Source organism: Eumetopias jubatus, unplaced genomic scaffold (genome assembly GCF_037043125.1).
Source record: "Eumetopias jubatus isolate StellerSeaLion01/CBP00866 unplaced genomic scaffold, mEumJub1_p1.0 scaffold_3, whole genome shotgun sequence".
NCBI classification, from domain to species: Eukaryota; Metazoa; Chordata; class Mammalia; order Carnivora; family Otariidae; genus Eumetopias; species Eumetopias jubatus.
The window spans coordinates 45,529,312-45,551,102 of NW_028274809.1; the positions used below are offsets into that span (position 1 = coordinate 45,529,312).

General features: G+C 37.0%; 1 protein-coding gene across 1 annotated transcript in view; it reads left to right on the forward strand.

The window, feature by feature from the left end:
* The first annotated feature begins 13,244 nt into the window (after positions 1 to 13,244).
* Positions 13,245 to 21,791, forward strand: part of COL5A2 (collagen type V alpha 2 chain) — a 138,760-nt gene continuing 130,213 nt past the window's right edge. Inside the window, exon 1 of the mRNA XM_028123120.2 lies at positions 13,245 to 13,358. Coding sequence (XP_027978921.1) covers positions 13,262 to 13,358 — 97 coding nt within the window. The 5' untranslated portion in view covers positions 13,245 to 13,261. The remainder of the gene's footprint in view (positions 13,359 to 21,791) is intronic.

Genomic DNA, 21,791 nt, shown 5'->3' on the forward strand with positions numbered 1-21,791 from the left:
TAGGGGGAAGGGGAAAAAAAAGAGAGAGGGAAGCAAACCATAAGAGACTCTTAACTATAGAGAACAAATGAAGGTTACTGGAAGGGAGATGGGTGGGGGGATAGGTTAAATGGGTGATGGGTATTAAGGAGGGCACTTTATGAAGAGCACTGGGTATTATATATAAGTGATGAATCACTAAATTCTACTCTAGAAACTAAAATATAAATAAAAACTTGAAACAAGAAAGAAAAGAACACTGAAAAACAGCTACAATTGCTGGGTCATACGGTAGCTCTATTTTCAACTTTTTGAGGAACCTCCATACTGTTTTCCAGAGTGGCTGCACCAGCTTGCATTCCCACCAACAGTGTAGGAGGGTTCCCCTTTCTCCACATCCCCGCCAACATCTGTCGTTTCCTGACTTGTTAATTTTAGCCATTCTGACTGGTGTGAGGTGGTATCTCATTGAGGTTTTGATTTGGATTTCCCTGATGCCGAGTGATGTTGAGCACTTTTTCATGTGCCTGTTGGCCATTTGGATGTCTTCTTTGGAAAAATGTCTGTTCATGTCTTCTGCCCATTTCTTGATTGGATCATTTGTTCTTTGGGTGTTGAGTTTGATAAGTTCTTTATAGATTTTGGATACTAGCCCTTTGCATGGCCATTTGCAAATATCTTCTCCCAATCTTCTCCCAATATGTTGGTTGTCTTTTGTTTTTTGTTTTTTTTTTTAATTTTTTTTTTAATTTTTTATTGTTATGTTAATCACTATATTACATCATTAGTTTTTGGTGCAGTGTTCCATGATTCATTGTTTGTTCATAACACCCAGTGCTCCATGCAGAACGTGCCCTCCTCAATACCCATCACCAGGCTAACCCATCCCCCTACCCCCCTCCCCTCTAGAACCCTCAGTTTGTTTTTCAGAGTCCATCATCTCTCATGGTTCGTCTCCCCCTCTGACATACTCCCCTTTTCTTCCTCTCCTGTTATCTTCTTTTTCTTTTTTCTTAAAATATGTTGCATTATTTGTTTCAGAAGTACAGATCTGTGATTCAACAGTCTTGCACAATTCACAGCGCTCACCGTAGCACATACCCTCCCCAATATCTATCACCCAGCCACTCCATCCCTCCCACCCCCAACCACTCCAGTAACACTCAGTTTCTTTCCTGAGATTAAGAATTCCTCATATCAGTGAGGTCATGTGATACATGTCTTTCTCTGATTGACTTATTTCACTCAGCATAACACCCTCCAGTTCCATCCACGTCGTTGCAAATGGCAAGATCTCATTCCTTTTGATGGCTGCATAATATTCCATTGTGTATATATACCACATCTTCTTTATCCATTCATCTGTCGATGGGCATCTTGGCTCTTTCCACAGTTTGGCTATGGTGGACATTGCTGCTATAAACATTGGGGTACACGTACCCCTTCGGGTCCCTACATTTGTATCTTTGTGGTAAATACCCAGTAGTGTAATTGCTGGATCGAACGGTAGCTCTAATTTCAACTGTTTGAGGAACCTCCATACTGTTTTCCAGAGGGGTTGCACCAGCTTGCATTCCCACCAACAGTGTAGGAGGGTTCCCCTTTCTCCACATCCCCGCCAACATCTGTCGTTCCCTGACTTGTTAATTTTAGCCATTCTGACGGGTGTGAGGTGGTATCTCATTGAGGTTTTGATTTGGATTTCCCTGATGCCAAGCGATGTTGAGCACTTTTTCATGTGCCTGTTGGCCATTTGGATGTCTTCTTTGGAGAAATGTCTGTTCATGTCTTCTGCCCATTTCTTGATTGGATTATTTGTTCTTTGGGTGTTGAGTTTGATAAGTTCTTTATAGATTTTGGATACTAGCCCTTTATCTGATATGTCATTTGCAAATATTTTCTCCCATTCTGTCGGTTGTCTTTTGGTTTTGTGGACTGTTTCTTTTGCTGTGCAGAAGCTTTTTATCTTGATGAAGTCCCAATAGTTCATTTTTGCCCTTGCTTCCCTTGCCTTTGGCGATGTTTCTAGGAAGAAGTTGCTGTGGCTGAGGTCAAAGAGGTTGCTGCCTGTGTTCTCCTTTAGGATTTTGATGGACTCCTGTCTCACGTTTAGGTCTTTCATCCATTTTGAGTCTGTTTTTGTGTATGGTATAAGGAAATGGTCCAGTTTCATTCTTCTGCACGTGGCTGTCCAATTTTCCCAACACTATATGTTGAAGAGACTGTCTTTTTTACATTGGACATTCTTTCCTGCTTTGTCAAAGATTAGTTGACCATAGAGTTGAGGGTCCATTTCTGGGCTCTCTGTTCTGTTCCATTGATTTATGTGTTTTTGTGCCAGTACCATTCTGTCTTGATGATTACAGCTTTGTAATAGAGCTTGAAGTCCGGAATTGTGATGCCACCAGCTTTGCTTTTCTTTTTCAACATTCCTTTGGCTATTTGGGGTGTTTTCTCATTCCATACAAATTTTAGGATTATTTGTTCCATTTCTTTGAAAAAAGTGGATGGTATTTTGATAGGGATTGCATTGAACATGTAGATTGCTCTAGGTAGCATTGACATCTTCACAATATTTTTTCTTCCAATCCATGAGCATGGAACGTTTTTCCATTTCTTTGTGTCTTCCTTGATTTCTTTCATGAGTATTTTATAGTTTTCTGAGTACATATTCTTTGCCTCTTTAGTTAGATTTATTCTTGGGTATCTTATGGTTTGGGACGCAATTGTAAACAGAATCAACTCCTTAATTTCTCTTTCTTCTGTCTTGTTGTTGGTGTATAGAAATGCAACTGATTTCTGTGCATTGATTTTATATTCTGCCACTTTACTGAATTCCTGTATGAATTCTAGCAGTTTTGGGGTGGAGTCTTTTGGGTTTTCCACATAAAGTATCATATCATCTGCAAAGAGTGAGAGTACTCCAAAGATACAAATGTAGTGATTTGAAGGGGTATGTGCACCCCGATGTTTATAGCAACAGTGTCCACAATAGCCAAACTATGGAAAGAATCAAGAAGTCCATCAAAAGATGAATGGATAAAGAAGATGTGGTATACACACACACACACACACACACACACACACACACACACACACACACACACACACCATGGAATATTATGCAGCCATCAAAAACACAAAATCTTGCCATTTGCAACAATGTGGATGCAACTAGAGGGTGTTATGCTAAGCGAAATAAGTCAATCAGAGAAAGACATGTATCATATGATCTCACTGATATGAAGAATTCTTAATCTCAGGAAACAAACTGACGGTTGCTGGAGTGGTGGGCAGGTGGGAGGGATGGGGTTGCTGGGTGATGGACATTGGGGAGGGTATGTGCTATGGTGAGTGCTGTGAATTGTGTAACACTGATGAATCACAGACCTGTACCTCTGAAACAAATAATATATTATATGTTAAAAAAAAAAAGAAGAAGAAGAAGATAGCAGGAGGGGAAGAATGAAGGGGGGTATCGAAAGGGGAGACAAACCATGAGAGACTATGGACTCTGAAAAACAAACTGAGGGTTCTGGAGGGGAGGGGAGTGGGGGGGATGGGTTAGCCTGGTGATGGGTATTAAAGAGGGCACATGGAGCTCTGGGTGTTATATGCAAACAATGAATCGTGGAACACTACATAAAAAATTAATGATATAATGTGTGGTGATTAACATAACATAATAAAATAAAATTAAAAAATAATAATATAAAAAAGTTGATTCTAAAAAATTTTAGGTGTAGTGACACATTTTAATATTTATTTATTTATTTATATAAGATTTTATTTATTGATTTGAGAGAGAGAGAGAGAGCGCACAAGCAGGGGGAGTGGCAGGCAGAGGGAGAGAGAGAAGCAGACTCCCTGCTAAGCAAGGAGCCTGATGCGGGGCTTGATCCCAGAACCCTGGGATCATGACCTGAGCCAAAGTCAGATGCTTAACTGACTGAGCCACACATTTTAATATTTAATTAAGGCTTCAATTACTGTAGTCAGAACATCTCTGAATTCATAATTGTATATTTATACCAAAATGAGCTTATTGATTACTTGAAGACATTTAAATAAGAAATTATAATCCAAATGCATCATATATTTTTCATTCAATAATGTCATTTTAGCTTCTTAAGTACTTGAATATTATAAAGAATTGTGATAATAGGTATTGTGAACAGAAGTTCCTGTTTTCCCACAGTGATTAAGACTTGACCACTGATGGTCATTTCCTATTTGGTATGTCTGCATTGGGGAGAGGGAGATGGGTTGCATCTTTTTATTATTCATAGATTATCTAAAAAAGTATTTTAAAAAATTGTTATTCAATGCTCTGATATAACTGATGCCTGGTATAATTATTTTTATTCAAACACTGGACACAAATATGAAATGTGAAACAAAACTACAACATAAATGACAGTTAAAAATGGCTCTTTTATATAGAATTCTATCCTTTCTTAAGAACAAATTTATAAAATCTTCTTGCATAGTCTCTCAAAGGCAGAGAATTCCTCAGCTCTACAAAACAACTGAAGTTATTAGAGGAGCTGAAGGAGTAGTTTGCCCCAATGTATAGGAAAATTTAAAATATTAAACAAAGTACTGATGGGCTTGTGAAATGTGAAAAAAATACATCCCATTCATTTCCTTGCCCTTTACTTCCCTCTCCATACCAAGGACACAATTTCCAGACCTCTGGCTGCCACATAATTGTCAACAGAACTGAATCACTCCTTATTTTGTTGAGAAACAACTTAAGACTCTTAGGCTTTTAATTTTTTAAAAGCAGTATATGGAGCATAACAAGCTCATTTGGTATAAATGGCCTTGGTGTCATTGAGTTTCTGGACAATTTCTCCTTTGTAGCCTGTACCTAGTCCTGCCATCTAAAAAGTTTCCCTGAGGGGAAGCCCTGACTCATGGACTCTCATTTTTAGCTACAGAGAGTTGTCTATTCCAATACAAACAATCATCTGTGTTTTATGATTTTTTAGGCTTAATAAACAATAGATTAATGGTTAAGAATGAGAGAATAAATCTAAACATGTAAACATAGAAATTTAAGAAAAGGAATGAACTGCTGTAGCATGGATGAAATCACACAACCAGACAAAAAAGTCTACATACTTTTATTTTTTTTTAAGATTTTATTTATTTATTTGACAGAGAGAGAGACAGCAAGAGAGGGAACACAAGCAGGGGGAGTGGGAGAAGCAGGCTTCCTGCTAAGCAGAGAGCCTGATGTGGGGCTTGATCCCAGGACCCTGGGATCATGACCTGAGCCAGAGGCAGACGCTTAATGACTGAGCCACCCAGGCACCTCCGACTACATACTTTCAAATTTCATTTATATAACGCTCTGGAAAGGCAAGGCTATAGGGATGGAAATCAGATCAATGGTGCCAGGTATGGGATGGGAGAAGATTGGCTCAAAATGGAGGAACTTTGTGGGGGCAAGAAAATATCCTCTAGATTGTGATAATGGTTACATGATTGTATGCATTTGTCAAAACTCAAAGAACCCTACACCTAAAAATGTGAATTTTGCTCTATTTAAAGCACGCCTTGAGGTACCTGCTGACTCAGTCAGTAGAGCATGAGACAATTTCAGGTTGTGAGTTCAAGCCCCACATTAGATATAGAAATTACTTAAAAATAAAAAAAATCTTAAAAAGAAAGAAAGGAAATAAAGCATTCCTTAATAAACATAATATAAAAAAACACAGTGAGGGAATTACTGGAGCATACTGTGGTAGATAATTAAACTTCCTTCTAGTTACCTTAGGTTTTCATCTTTATGTAAATTTTAACAGTTAAATTTTATTTTAAGAATTTTTATTGAAGTATTGCTGACATACAATGTTATATTAGTTTCAGGCGTGCAACATCGTGATTTGACAATTCTATATATTACATAATGCTCACCATGGTAAGTGTAGTTACCACAAGTTACCATATACTGTTATTTGCAATGTTATTGATTATATTCCCCATATGTACTTTTCATCCCAGTGACTAATTTATTCTACAACTGGAAGTTTGTACCTCTTAATCCCCTTTATCTATTTCACCTATTTCCCAAATCTTCTCCCCTCTGGCACTACGAGTTCTTTGTATCTATGATTCTATTTCTATTTTGTTTATTTGTTCATTTGTTTATTTTTTTAGATTCCACATGTAAGTGAAATCATATGGTATTTGTCTTTCTCTGTCTGAGTTATTTCACCTAGCAGAATACCCTCTAGATCCATCCATGTTGTCCCCAATGGCAAGATTTTATTTTTTGATGGCTGAGTAATATTCCATTGTATACATATTAACAGTTAAATTTTAAACTGATGACAAATTATGTTTTTTAAAAGAAGCACTAATGCTGTTACTTGTTTTTATTTAACCAAAACATATATAATAATATTACCTTTATGCCAGACATTGTCTAAGAGCTTTACAAATATCAACCTATTTAATCCCCAAAACAACCCAATGAGGTAGGCAATGTTATTATTCTCATTATGCAGACAGTAAACTAAGCTGCAGAAAGACATGCAATTTTTTTCATAGTCACCAGCTGGTAAGTGGTGGGCCAAGATTTGGACTCTGTCTAGCTTGAGAGTCTGTGCTCATAACCACTACAATTCTGAAGACTTTATTGTTACAGTTATTTTAGTTTTTTTCTAGCTTTATTGAGGTATAATTGATAAGTAAAATTATGTATAGCTAAGGTATAGAAAGTGATTATTTGATATATATGTACCTTGTGAAAAAATAACTGTAATCAAGTTAATTAATACAACCATCATCTCGCATACTTACCTTTTTGTGTGTATGGTAAGAACATTTAAGACCTACTCTTTTTTTTTTTTAAGATTTTATTTATTTATTTGAGAGAGAGAATGAGATAGAGAGAGAGCATGAGAGGGGAAAGGGTCAGAGGGAGAAGCAGACTTCCTGCTGAGCAGGGAGCCCGATGTGGGACTCGATCCCGGGACTCCAGGATCATGACCTGAGCCGAAGGCAGTCGCTTAACCAACTGAGCCACCCAGGCGCCCTAAGACCTACTCTTTTAGCAAATTTCAAGTATACGGTAGTTAATAAAATCTGAATTATAGTTTAATTATCGTGAGGTACAATGGATAGAGGGCTAGGACTTGGAAGCCTATGTTTGAGACTGTTGTTTGCATTGTGTAACTTCTGAAAAGTCACTAATCTCTCTGAATCCCAGTATAAATGGAAATAATCATCCTGACCATATTACTTTACTGGGTTATAGTGAGTCTCAAAGACTATGGTGTACTCAAACAGTATGTAGAGAAGAGGGTGCTACAGAAGCTAATATTATTTATCAGATCACTTATGATTTTGGCTCACAAGACTTTTCATAACTTCTAAATGTGACTGTTGATTGCCTCAGAAGATAAGATAGTATTTTGGAATGTAAAATCACAAACTTTTCTCAAAATATGACTTATTCTGAAACATATATAGATTAAAATGAAAGTTTGTAATTTAAGAAGTTTACAATTTCTAATACAAAAAAAATATTTCTAATTTTGCCTAGATGTAGAAAGATATATTTTTAGTACAAATACTCAGCTAGAAGTAACCTGTATTTACAAAGTTTGGATATAGATAGTATTTGTAATTAAATTCATTGGTTCATATATTTGTTTACTTGAAAAAATATTATGCTAAATGCATTTCAAGGGATTCTCCCAATATTGTCATTTATTAAAAAAAAAATCGGTGATGGAGTTTAAGCTAAGGAAATAAACATAATTTCTTTGAACCTCAACTCCTTGTTACAAGAGGACTATGCAGCCAGAGTTCTAAACCTGGATCTGGTAGTTTCTTGATGTATGACTTGACACAATTTACTTAGCTTCTATGAGCCTCAATTTCCTTTCTTCATCTGTAAAACAGGGAAAATAATAGCACTTATCCCATAGCATTGATTTAAGGATTATAGTAATTAATACATAGAAAGTGCTTACATAGCATTTGATGCATAGTAAGTACTTAATATATTTTACCCATTATTACTATTCTTATGGTTATTATTTTCACAGTGGCTTTCTGCCAGAAAGAGAGTATATTCATAATACGCAGGCTTTTTCTGTTCAGAAATTATGGTTATGCTATTTCATAGCATAGATGTGCAGAGATGTGCCTAATCTATTATGTGGTCTTCTTCAACTCTATTACCAGTTTCTCTTCCTAGCCGAGATAGTTCTTTCACCAGGATCATCATTTTCCTAGTCCTCTAGGTTGGCATCTTAGAATCATTTTTATTAATGCTCACTGCCATGTCTGTCATGGCCTTTCAGTCATCAAGTTCCACTGATTCTTCACCAAACGACATGTGTTCAACAAATAACTCTTGGGCAAATATAAATAACCAAACAATGTTTGTAGTCATAGGGAGCTTCCAGTCTGATAGGGGAAACAGACATGTAAAGATCATGTGATGTTAGCGAGGTCTGCAGAGAACATGTCCCTCGGTTCTATGAAGGAACAGGCTGGTTTGTCTGTGAGGAAGGTGGGCTGGTAAAACTTAAGCTTCGCCAGCTCTGTCATCCTCTTAGTTGGCAGAGATGTCCTCCTCAATTTTTCCCTTTATCGAACTTCTCAGTGACTGTATTTCCAGAACACATCTGGAATCCCTCTGCTTCTTTCTGTTTTCACTGCACTTCCCCAGTCCAAACCACCATCATGTCTCATTTGGAGTAAAAGTGCTTCCTAACTTGTGTCCTCACTTCCATTCTTGGCGTTGGTAGAACACATGTCTCATAAGCCATTCAGATTTTTTAAAAATCAGCACATTAGAGCACATTATTCCAATGGGGATCTTTCTTAGATTCTCATTGCATTTAGAAAAAAAAATCTAAAGTCCTCTCCATGACCTGTAAGACTTTAGTAACTGACCCTAGCCAGAAAGGGCTTTTCTTTCTATTCTTGCCCGTTCAAAGCTTATTCCCATATATGGAAAGAGGAATAATGGCCTTCCAAAGATGTCCATGTTTTAATCTTCAGAAACTGTGTACTTTTCATGTCAAAAGGGATTTTGCAGATGTGATTAAAGATCTTGAGATGGCAGAAATTATCCTGGATTAGACAGGTGGAACCAGCACAGTCACACTGTATCCTTAAACGCAGAGAACCTTTCTTGCCTGCAGTCAGAGAAAGAGATGTGGCCACAAAAAAAGTGTCAGTGTGATGCTATGTTGCTGGCTTTGAAATGGAGAAAGAGGCTGTGAGAATGTGAGTGACCCCTAGAAGTTTAAAAAGGCAAAGAAATAGATTCTTCCCTAGACCCTCTATAAAGGAATGCAGGCCTGCTGACACCTTGATTTTAGCCCAGTGAGACCCAGACTTGTGACTTACAGAGCTGTAAGGTACTACATTGTACTATTTTAAAGGACTAAGTTTGTGATAATTTTTATGGCAGCCATAGAAAGGCCACTTACATTCCAGGCCACTTACACTTGCTGTTCCTGCTTGGAATGCCATTTTCTCCCAGTTCTCTGGGGATAGATACTTTTTCGAATTTTAGGTCTCAGATTCACTGTTACCTCTTTCAGTGGGTCTGCCCTGATGGCCCTAGTCTGCAGCATTCTTCCTACCACCAACTTCTGAACAACTCTTAAAACAACACACTATTTATTTCCTTCATAGCATATCATTGTCTGAAATTACCTGTTTGCATATTTGCTCGCTTACTTATTGCTGTTTTTCCACTCAAGGTTGTAAGCTCCACAGCATCAGGGACCTCATTTGTGTTGTTCACAGATATATCCTTAGATCCTTGAGTAGAACCTGGCAAATAATAGGCATTCAACAAATCTTTTTGAATAAGGGACTGAATTAGACCAGGGAAATTGTTGTTTCAGGCAAAGGTCAGAGCCTGAGCAAAATTTCAAGGTGTGAAACTGCTTATGTGCCTGGGAAAAATCTATGTTTCCAATGGCTGAAGCCAAAAGAGGAAAGCAGAAAGAAATGGAAACCAAGAAATGGGCATTTTCCTCTTCCCCTCTTCCCTCCCCTCCCCCAACTTCCTCCTCCCCTACTTCTTCTTTTAAGATATCATACAACTTTATCTTGTAAGTACTTGGGAGTTAATTTAGTTTTTTAAGAAAGGAGAAATAAATGAGTGAAGAAATGCATAACAAAATCAACAAGACTTGGCTATCAATTGGATGTAGGTTGAGGGAGAAGAAAGGGTGTCTTTCTATGTTCCTGATCTTTGGGACTAGAATAATGGTGACAGTGTTAATGGGTATAAAGAACAATGAGAGATAATGGTTTCATTTTGGACTCTTTGAGTTTCATGGACTTGTGCAGAGAAAGGTGTTCAATGCAGACACTTAGAAATACAGTTCTGCAGATCTACAACTGAAGAGGAAAGTCTTGACTGGAAATCATTAGCACGTAAATGGAAATAAAGTCCAGGGATCTAATAGTCAAAATAGCCCAAGAGAATGGGCAAGGAAGGTAAAATACTGATAGGACAATGCTGGAAAGCACAAGAATTCTCTGAAAGGAATTAGAAAAGGAAGTTTGACCAGAAAAGCAGGGGGCATAAGAGAAGTATGTGGGACCAGGGAGTCTTGGGAGGAAGGAGTTTGAGTAAGAAGGGAGTAGTCAGAATACCGAATACTACAGGGAGAAAAGACAAAAGGTCTTTGGGTTTATCAACAAAGAGATATGGATGTGTCTTGCAGTGCTGGTGATGATATTCTAATGAGGATGGTGAAGTATAACTGGGTGGTGAGGAAGTAGAAGGAAAAAAGGAGACTATAGAAGGTGAGTAGTTAGGGGAAATCTTTGGGGGTTTTTGTTTCTTTTTGTGAGGATGGAGGGGAGGACACAGAGTAATGTCCTGAAGGAGACAAGAAGGGATAGGATAAAGAGCACAGAGGGAAGGACCGACCCTGAAGGTGCTGAGACATCTTTTCTTTGGAAACTGGAAATATTGGTGTCAGGCTGATCTAAGAGCTAGGAAGAAGTGAGAATACTCACTTTGGAATCAGATATTTCTGAAATAGAACCCTAAGTCTACCACTTAGTAGTTGAGCAAACTTGAGCAGGTAAACTTCTTTGAACCATAAATCCTTATATATGATTTAAGAAAAATAATAAATAACTTTCAAGGTTGCTGTGAAAGTTGATTTGGTACAAACTTACCCAGGAGGCGTGTATTATTATAATATGTACACTTGGGAGGGGCTTCCTTGAAATTGTGATGGATTTCTGAGCTCCCCACTTAAGCACTGAGGCCTAGAATCAGTTCTTCAAGGACTAAGAAATGGTTGAGTCCTCTATACTGAATGTAACCAACACACCTGGTCAACACCTGTGTACATTTTACTCTTTTCCAAGTTGTAATGTAGGATCCTGAAGCCGATCATAGAGGAAAAGCCGAAGTCACACAGCTCGCAAAGATGAGCTAATTTATCACAGCTGTCCTGAAAATATTTGCTGCATCCCTATCATACCATATGCTTTTGGTTTGTTAGGAAGAAGAGGCTGAAACTGGAGGGAATCGTGCGAGGTTGAATTGTGTTTTTAATCTTTCTTATAAAAATGAAAAATTAAACTGAGAGGTGTAGCATTAGAGCTGCTTGTAAAGTTGACCCCCCTCTGGAATATTTCTCCAGAGATTCTAGCTCCAAGCTAAAAATCAAAGGTTCTTGGATTTCTTCTACTAAAAGTGACAGGGCATTACTTACCTAATCGCACCGTATAATCTCTCCTTTCTCAGAATTTCTCCTGGGGTTAATGCACCCACACATATTTATATGCTCCAGCTTATATTTCTTTGTTTCATGTAAATTTGTTTTTTTTTTTTTAGCATCTACATGTGTTCCTTAAAGGCAACGGGCATGGCTTTCACTTCTTTTGGGTCGTTGTCTCCCTCAGTGCTTAGCACAGTGCAAGGTGCCTGATCACTGATGAGTTACTATAGACCGTTGACTCACCTGTATTGTATAGCATAGCCATTCTAGGTGGACTCAAGGTAGCAAATGTATTAGATTATGTAGAACATTCTGAGGTCATTAAGATCTTAGCAAACATGAGAAGTGGCCCCAATATTTATGAATATTGCTGTTAAATAGCATGTGTCACTGGGACTGCCACAGTTCCTGAAAAACTAGTGTAGGAATAATAACACCACCATCTACTCTTACGTAGCTCTTTGTAATTTGGAACTTAGTTAATAATATATTACTCATTTTAGTGTCACTAAACCCTGTACACTGGTCAGGGCAAAGCCCTTTTCTCAAATGAGAAAATAAGAGTGCACAGAGATAAAGGAGTTTGTGTTTATGAAATTGGTTAAGTGGCAGAGTTGTTTGAAGCGAGACTTTCTGCGTCCAAATGCAGCATACTTCCCATCCCTTTATGCGAACATAGTAGACTAGTTTTCAACAGAATAGAACTGTTTGGGACAGGAGGGACCTGCAGATGTGTTCCCCTAAACAAGAGATGTGGAGAAATCCAGAGATAATCTTTAAGTATGACGCATCACAAATTTATATTTCTGAAACAGTCTCTTCACCTGGACTTGAATTGGACACAGTTTTAATAGTCCCCTTCCAAAATCTGGGCAAAGAAACAGAATCTGGCAGGGAGACAAGAATACTTCCTCTTCAGTAAAAAGAAAGGGTTAAAATTTGATCCTTTACAAGTTTAAGGTGGACAAGAGTCCTGGATTGTCTAGACTCCAAAAACTAGGCTAAAAGGCTATATTTCCTCCCTAATGTCTTTTTCAGCTTATAGGGAAAAAGTGAAGGGGTGTGTGTCTGGGGGAAGGATTAGGGAGGGGAGAATAGGACTATTTTCTTCTAACAGTCTGTCTTAAAAAAAAAGAAGAAGAAGAAAAGAAAAAAAAAGAAAGAAATAAACGTTTGTTTCTGTGATGAAGCCCCCATTTATGTTTAAAACATAAATGAAGAAGGGACAGTTCAAGGCACAGAGGCGTGTGTTCTGATTTGGTTGTTTACCATCAATCAGACCGTTGCTTGGCAGACACTGGATGGTTATGAGCCTGAACAAGCTGAAAAGGGGCAGGAAAAGAAGTGGAGGCAGCATTCTTCCTATTTAAAGCTGCATCGCTTGAAAAAAGTTTTCTCAGACTGTGCTGGAGCTGGTGCTGAAAAAGGGGGTTTGCAAAGGCTGCCCCGGGGCCGGTGCTGAAAGAGCCCGCAGCTGACTTCATGGTGCTACAATAACCTTAGAATCTACTTTTCACTCCCAGGAGAACCCACATGTCTAATATTTAGACATGATGGCAAACTGGGTGGAAGCAAGACTTCTCCTCATTCTGACTGTTTTATTAGGGCAGTTTGTCTCAATAAAAGCCCAGGAAGAAGGCGAGGATGGTGAGTTTGCCGTTTGCTTTGCTTGTGGTGTTTCTTGCACGGTTTGGGAAATAGGTGGAATGTTAAGCCTAGGGAAGGAAGAGCGTGAAGAGGAAGTTCTGGTTTGAAGCTGAGAAGGGGGCTGACAGATTTGCACCTGGGAAACGGATCTGAAGACAGTGAGGTTGTTTGTAAATCTGGAGCTTCTACATTTGCCATGGAGCAGAGTATACTACTGAATATTTCTGGGAAAGTCTAGGATAAGTCCTTTTGCCTGAATGTGGAGAGTGGGAAGTTTAAAAGAAGAGTGCTTAAAACGGAGCACTAAAGGCACTTTTAGTCAGAGGAGTTCTGTTCTGTGGGCTGGAGTTTTCAGAGCGAGGAAAAGTCGCAGCAGAAGCTGGGTAGGGTGGAGTCTTTTTTGTACTGAACTTCAGCTGCTTCATACAATTCTTTGTTTAGAAAAACCTCTGCAGCCACTCTGATAACTGATTTTTCTTTGTCTTTGGCTCCTTGTTCTTCTCTCTTTACAGACTTTTACTTCTTTCCCATTTTCATTTGTGATCTTAAAACCACTTTTGCTTACTGAGAGCCAGTCTCATTTACTTCTCCGTGACAGAGGCTGATAGAAGCCAGATTTCTTCAACAGTGGTATTTTCCCACCCTACTGACTTGATTATCAGGACAGTGGTGGTTCCCTGCTGGATGGCGGAAGGCAGCAAATCAGCATGCCTTATATATAGAATGTATTTATCATGGAGTATTTGCATGGGCATTATCCTTTAGACGCAAGTTTCTTTTCCTTTTTTTTTTTTTTTCTATTTTAAGATGAACCTTGCCTGGTTACCAACTTTTTTTTTTTTCCTATGCAATTTGCTCATGTGAGGGTTGGGTTGTATGGTATGGTTGAGCAAAAATGCCTGGCTGCTATAGAATATAAGAAAATACTTAATTTGGTTCCACTGATTATTAAATCCTTATTCTCCAGACATGTTCTTTTTCATCATAGGCCATTATAGATTTTCATAACTATTTAACATCAAACTCAAGCTTTTTAAAACTTAGCACATTTAAACTTTTCTGTTATTGTCTTTCATATATACTTTTGTGTATATGTATATATGCAGATATATGCATATATGTATGTATATATTTTTTAATACCTACTACTGAGTCTTTTGCTCTGAAGAAGATCATAAAATTAATCTAGAGGCCACAGGTTCTAAGAATAATTTTCAGAGTGAAAATAAGAATGTGAGATGAATACCCAACAATCTGTCCAGAGTCCCATAGAGGGGGCACTTTCTAAAATCTTGGAACTTTTTATGTTTTCAAAAATGAAGCAATTGACAAAAGGTAAAACTCTTGAGTTTTTTTGTAATGGTGTGAAAAACATCCGTTGTTTGGAAGGGTGGGGAAAATAATTGGGAAGTAGAAGTCAGTAAAGAGGAGAGAAAAAAACACAGAAGAATTACAATAGAAATAGCAAATCTAATTTTAAAAGGGACAGTTCACTCCCCTCACCCACCAAAACAATCAACAACTTTAATTTAAAACTTAATTAACACAACGTTCCTTGTTAATATATTTTAAAATAGATAACTTACTTTTATAAAGTGTGGAAATAATTGAACATGTGAATAAACAAAAGGAGTGTTTCATAAGGTATATGGAATAGGCCATATATTAACAGACTTCCCCAAATAGTTGTAATTACTCTGTAGGTGTTTCTGAAAAATAAGGAGAGCTTAATTTTTCTTAGTATTAATTTACATAAATGTTAGAAATTTGTTATTTGGTGCAAAACTGTCCCCATCTCCATACCAACCTCACTTCCCCCAATATAACCAAACAGCACAGCAACTAGAATCCCAAATATCAGATTTTACAGAAAAAAGTATAATTCCTTGCATTCACATTGCAAAAAATAATTTCCTCTGTTTTATTACTCAACCTAGGAGAGTATATGTGATAAAAATTCAATAGCAGAAGAAAGTAGTATGGCCCTAATTAAAGGTAATCTAGAAAAGAATTCCAGAATCCAGTATACTCAGAGTTTCGTAACTTACTGTGCATATTTTGGTTTCAGTTATATTGAATGGATACTTGGCAATACTTTATTTCCCCTGTTCAGGCTTGACACAAGCTTAATAAACGTGTCAGAATTTTGAAACTCCACAGGATTTTAAGTTTGGGGAAGAGTAAGTTTAGGTAAATGCTTTAAACTAAAGAAATATCTAAGGTACACATGCAAAACAGGTATGTTTTTCAAATTTTAGTTATAACTAAGTCATATAATGTGGTATTGACTTTGCGTACAAATATGTCCCCTTTGAAATGGAGAGACATGTTATCACATGTAAGTGGATATTTACAAACTTTCATATTTTTCATCTATTTGACTGTGGTTATTTACCAGAAATGTAACATGAGCGTAGTGCCTGCCTGATAGAAATACTTATGAATGATGAGATAAAAGTAAGTAAATCAAGTTTTAGGCCTTTTAGGCCCAAACATTGCTACGTGTTAATAAATTCTAAGAACTGAATTGGTTTTTTAAATTCCTAAGAACTGAAAAAACAAAATAAAATAAAATTCCTAAAAACTGAAAGGAAGTTGGGCTAACTTTAGTTGAAACTATTAAGTAACCAGAATCAGAGTTAAGATGGCAAAATCAGCTTTTCATGAGTTTTTGGGTATGTGTGTTTGTGATGTTGTGGTGGGGTGCTTTAAAAGATTTCCTATTTGTTTTTTGTAGAAGAAAACACTAGTGCATTTGTAATAATTTTTACATTCCTAAACGAAGTTCTAACACCTAGTGAGTTATACACATTCTTGCTATTAGAAATGGACAGACTTAATCTTAGAAAATCATCTTTGGTATGAATCATTGATTTCAACAACAGAGAAGTAACAGAGAGAGGGGAAGGTGCAGAAATGTACCATTTTATTTTCAGAGGCCAGGCAGGTAACATAAACAAGTGAAGTAAATGAGTGTACATCAACAGGGAATGATGGGCCGGTGGAGAACTGAAGATGCATGTCCACTTTAAGGCATTCAAAATTAATGTTTTCAGAAAGCATTGCATAAGCCAAATGCAATATTTGAGTGCCAGGTTTGGCTCATGGACCATAAATTTGCAACCCTCTTGTTGCAACTCTACAGTGATATCCTGGACCCAACCCAACTTCTGATTACTAAGAGATGAGGGGCTCACAGTCCTTTTTATATCATGGTCTCTTGCATTTTGTTATGCTATATCTGCCATTGATCTCATCATGAAAATACAAATTTGAAGACACAAATGCTTATTGCTCAGTATGACTTGGATCAGATCATTTTAAAGGAAGTAGAGAATATGAATATATAGCTTAAGATACTTGATTACTCATAAATTGTTTTAAACACATTACTATTGAAATAGGTACTTTGGATCATGTAGGACATGCAAACTTTTCTTTTATTGTGGATGTTTTAATCTAGGTTCAGCTGCATCTAGCAGAATGCAATAGTTTAAAAAAATGTTTTTTTTCTCTTTTTAAAAGAAACTTTTAGTTAAGTAATGAAAAGCTGGTATATTAGCTCTACAAAGTCACCAAAGTCTCAATCTCTTTCTAGTTCTCTACTCTCATATCCCTAGGGTATAATCCTTGAAGTTATACTCCTAGATGGCTGCTGGAGTTCCAGCCATTACATTTCCTTTCCAGGCATCTGGATAGAGGATGAGAGACGAAGGTGGTGATTCTCTCTTTCTTCATGGAGATAATTAGGTCTTCATTCCATTTCAACTTACTTATAGTGGCTGGAATTTACTCACATAGTCACACAAAGCTAAAAGGGTGGCTAGGAAATGTAGCCTTTTAGCTAGGTAGCACTAGCTATGTACTCTACTGAATAGAGTTATGTTATGAAGGATATAAAAGAGACAATAACTGTTAGGAAGCAACTATAGTCCCAACCACAATGAGTGTCAGCCACTTTAAGTGGAACAGATCTTCTAGTTTCAATGGACAGGATATAGTTGTGTGATTAGATCTACCCTGGTTATTGTTCATTTCTGAGTAGTATGTAAGCCAAGAACATTGGATGGCACTTATTAGGCTGCAATTCTTTGCTTCCTAATTCTTTCCAGATAAATTTAGAAGTACCTATAACTTCTATTCAAACTAAAATGAGGCTTTACTTTGAAGAGTATATCTCTATGTATGTAGACTGTAGATCAAGAGATAAAGATAAATTTTTAGATTTATTTATTTGAAAGAGAGAAAGCGAGGGGAGAGCATGGTGGGAGGGGCAGAAGAAGGGGGCTAGAGAGTCTTTTAAGCAGACTCAGCACTGAGCTTCAGAGCCTGATGGGAGGCTCAATCTCAGGACCCTGAGATCACCACCTGGGCCAAAACCAAGAGTCAGCCATGTTCAACAGACTGTGTCATCCACGTGCTTTGATACAGATAATTTTTTTATATTGACAAATACAACATATGATTTGACCATGACTCTTTAGGTTAGTAGGTAAACAATCCACAGATCCATGTTGAGCTTGGCTGTATGATCATCTGAAGAGCTTGTTACCAATATAGATTCTAGGCTCCTCTCCTTTTCAAATACCCTGATTTAGTAGGTTTGGATGGGATTTGGGAAGCTCTCTAGGTGATTCTGATTCATGTTGGTTAACCACTGTATTACATCTCTGCCTAACACTCTTTTGATCTTGATGTAGACCAGTTGGCTTCTTGTTTCAAGACTACACAACTGTGACTTGGTAGTAATTTGCTACTCCAGTTATTCCTTTCAGTTACAAGTCTGCCTAATTAAAGTTTATAGATAAACCATTGCAAATTCACTGTCAATTCTGGAAAAATAACTCGATGCCCAAATCCTCTTCATAGGAGCTTAGGTAAATCATTCTACTATACAGTGGGCACATGTTTTTAAAATATATTTTCAGGTGAATATATTTCTTTTTCTCTCTTTTACTTCCTGTTCTTCATACTTTTAGCACTGTCACTGCAGACCTACAATTCATTGTGTTGATCATTCCAGAAATGCACATAATGCTGGAAATGAGGTAGAAACAGAAAGAGAAAGCTTTGTTTTGAGGAGCTTGGACTTGTAAGTTTGGAATCATGTTAATCTATGGTCACAGAAAGAAATCTATTTAATCAAACAATGTGCTCCTACTTGAAGGACAGTCCATACATCATCACTTGGCCTTTTATCACATTTATAAAATGTTTAAAGGTCAGTCATTTTTTGATCTACCATTTTTTGCTCTGAGATCACAACATTGAAAAATTTAGATTTACATATGAGAGATGTAGTAATGGTAGGAGAAGAGACTAAAATTGTTAGTTATTAATTGATTCATTGTATAAATTTGGGCAAGTTGTGCAAGTTTATATAAAACAATGGAGTTGGGAAGATATTGACAATTCAGTTTTTCTCTTAATTTCTTTCCATGTAGATTTCATCTAAATTTCCTGTAAGACTGTTGAGTCATGATAGTCAATATTTTTTAAAGTATCTACTTTTAGCATTTGCTGGAGGGGGCAGACTATCATATGGAAAATTTTGCCTTAAAATTGTGGCCACATTGGCAACTTTAGTGTTTTTATTATATTTTATTGATATGTTCAAAACTAAGCCCCTCAGAAGAAATCAAGGTGTTTTCATCTTATACTGAATATATTCACTAAGGAACCAGTGTATAAGAGAAATCACAATAGTGCAAGATTCTTCTTATCCACATGCCTTCTACAAAGAAGGTAGCAATGTTAACAATATTAATTAATATTAATAAATTAATGGAACCTTGTCCCTGTAGTTCTGTGGTATAATGTTCAAACTCAAAAATGTTTACATGCTTTTTTTTAAGTTTCTCCTGGGAAGGAGAAAAGACATCTCACAGTTCTTTTCTCTCTCTCTCCCTTTTTTTTCTTTTTTTGGGTGTCTGCTCAATCAGAATTATAAATTCAGTTTCAAGAGACAACAAATATATTCTCAGTGGAAATGTTGCTTGCATCTTAAGTGTCATAGCCTTATTGTAGTCTATATACTTTAGTAAGGAAAGTAAGCCCAGTCAAGTAATCACTGGGAAAACACCCGATTTTGCTCTGCTATTTAGCAGTTTTGCAACCTGCAAGGAATGTTTAGCCTCACTAAACCTTTGGGTCCTCATCTAAAATTGGGAAGATATACACACTCCTGTCAGTCTGATGGGACTCTTAGGCAGATCATTTGGGAACTTTACCTGAAGGTAATTTTAGAACACTTAAATAAGACACAGAAAGTGATATTACAGTCTGATTTCAGACATCACAGATACCAAGCTTAATGGCATATTTTTGACTTTTACCCAATCTTTGAATTTGTTTTGAAAACCCTTCTGGATTTGTTTCCTTCTGTAATTTTGTTTGTTTCCCATTTCCCAGGGGAATTTGCTCCATCAATCATGTTCTCTTTGCTAGAACTACAGCCACTTCCTTTCTCTGGCATCTTTCCCCTTATCTGGTAAATAAGCTCAACTCTCTCCCAAGGCCTGTGTCTGGCTCCCATCCTTTCTTAATTCTTAGTCCAGCTGCTTTAAGGGTAGTATAGTCTTCTGCCTGTGCCTTCATCCCCTCACTCATCCCCAATGCACTCTGACTTTTGCCCCCTCCATTCCAGTTAAGCTGATCTAGTACAATGAGGATTAAAATGTGTGATGTTCCAATGGGCCCCTTTTATCTGTTTTATCAGGCCTATCTCCTTTATTTGATACAGATGACCACTTGGGCTTTCCTGAAAGAGTATTCTCTGAAAGTTCTCCCTCTAGCTACCCAACCTTTTCCTCTTAGCTTCATGAGTAACTTCTCCTTTTTCCCTTTGCTTTTTTTTTTTTTTTTTTCCCCTCACAGGATTTAGTTGACTGCTCTTCCCTGTCTCTTCTTAGATCATCTTGGACTCACTCAGGGTTTTGCTTAACAGCTAACTGCTGAGAATTCTCAAATCTCTCTCTGCAATCTTGACCTTCCCCAGCTTCCCACTGATGGACCATAACCACTTCAAGTTCAGTGTATCTAAAACTCAACTCATGATCGTCCTTTTAAGACAAGACCATCTTTCCTATGTATTCCTTATATCAGTTAATGGCAACATCATGTTACCTGGTCACTCAAGCAAAATTCAGATCAGTTACTAAATTTTACCATTTTATCTGCTAAATACTTCCCAAATATACCTCTTCTCCCTCTCTTCTACAAATGCCTCAGTTCAGGCCCGCATCAAATCCCTGGATTATTGCAATACATTTAAATTCCCTGCCGTGCCTCGTATGTGGCCACTTCCCACTCACATGTATATAGACCCTCTCTGTTGCCACTGTGATATAAAACTAAAATCTGCTCACGTCATAACCAGCCCTATAACCTTCTGCTGGCTCCCATAAAGAATAATGTTCAGGGCTCCTAAGCATGGCATACAAGACCTTCTATGATCTGGCTCATTTCTAGAACTTTAGTCAGATCAGCTGTCACTCTGCCTCAAAATAAGAAATTGCCTGTAGTTTCCAACTCCCACTGCACATACACACATGCACTTTTCCTTCTTTTACTTACCTCTGCTTTCCAGGTTCCACTCCATGTTATGAATTCATTTTATGTATTAGGTACATTATAGTTATTCCATGCATATATACCAATTGAATATTATTCTTGAAAATCTAAAAAAAATTTCCACCATTTATTCAAGTACTAGCACACTTACTTCAAACTCAATTTTTGCAAATTTGCATAATCTTGAGCAATTTTTTTATTTCTCTATTTTTTAGTTTCTTCATCTACAAAATTGGAATAATAATATTTACCTCAAATAATTATTATGAAGACTGTCATGTATATAAACCACCTATGTAGTATAGATCCTGACAAATAGCAGGAGCTCATTAGATGATAGTTGATACTATTATTCCATTACTATTTAATAATATAGCAATAACAATAAATGCTTATTAGGTGATTATGAGAATGAAAATATTAGATATTATGGAAAAATAAAAGAAACAACTTTTGCTCTCAAAGAGATGAAAGCCTAGTGTAAAACTTAAAATGCAAATTTTACCTACCATTGTATTATGGTCATTTTGATAATACATCAAAATATGTAAAAAATATGTAAAAATATGTAAAAAATATGTAAAAAAAATATGTAACTAATTTCTAACTGGACTATATTTTAAACCCATTTTAAAATGTTATTCTTCAAACAGTAGAGCTTTATTGTATTGGCTCCTTGTGTAGGTTTCCTATGGGAAATAACAAAAGAAACAAAAACATCTTTCCATTGGAGACTGTCTCAAGGCCATGTGGTTTGAAGCATCACCCCGCCTCTCCCATTTCACACCCCACACACACATTTCATTCTCTGCAGTGGTTTCCAGTGTGTGAGCAAGCCAAGCACGATTCCTTCTATGCCCC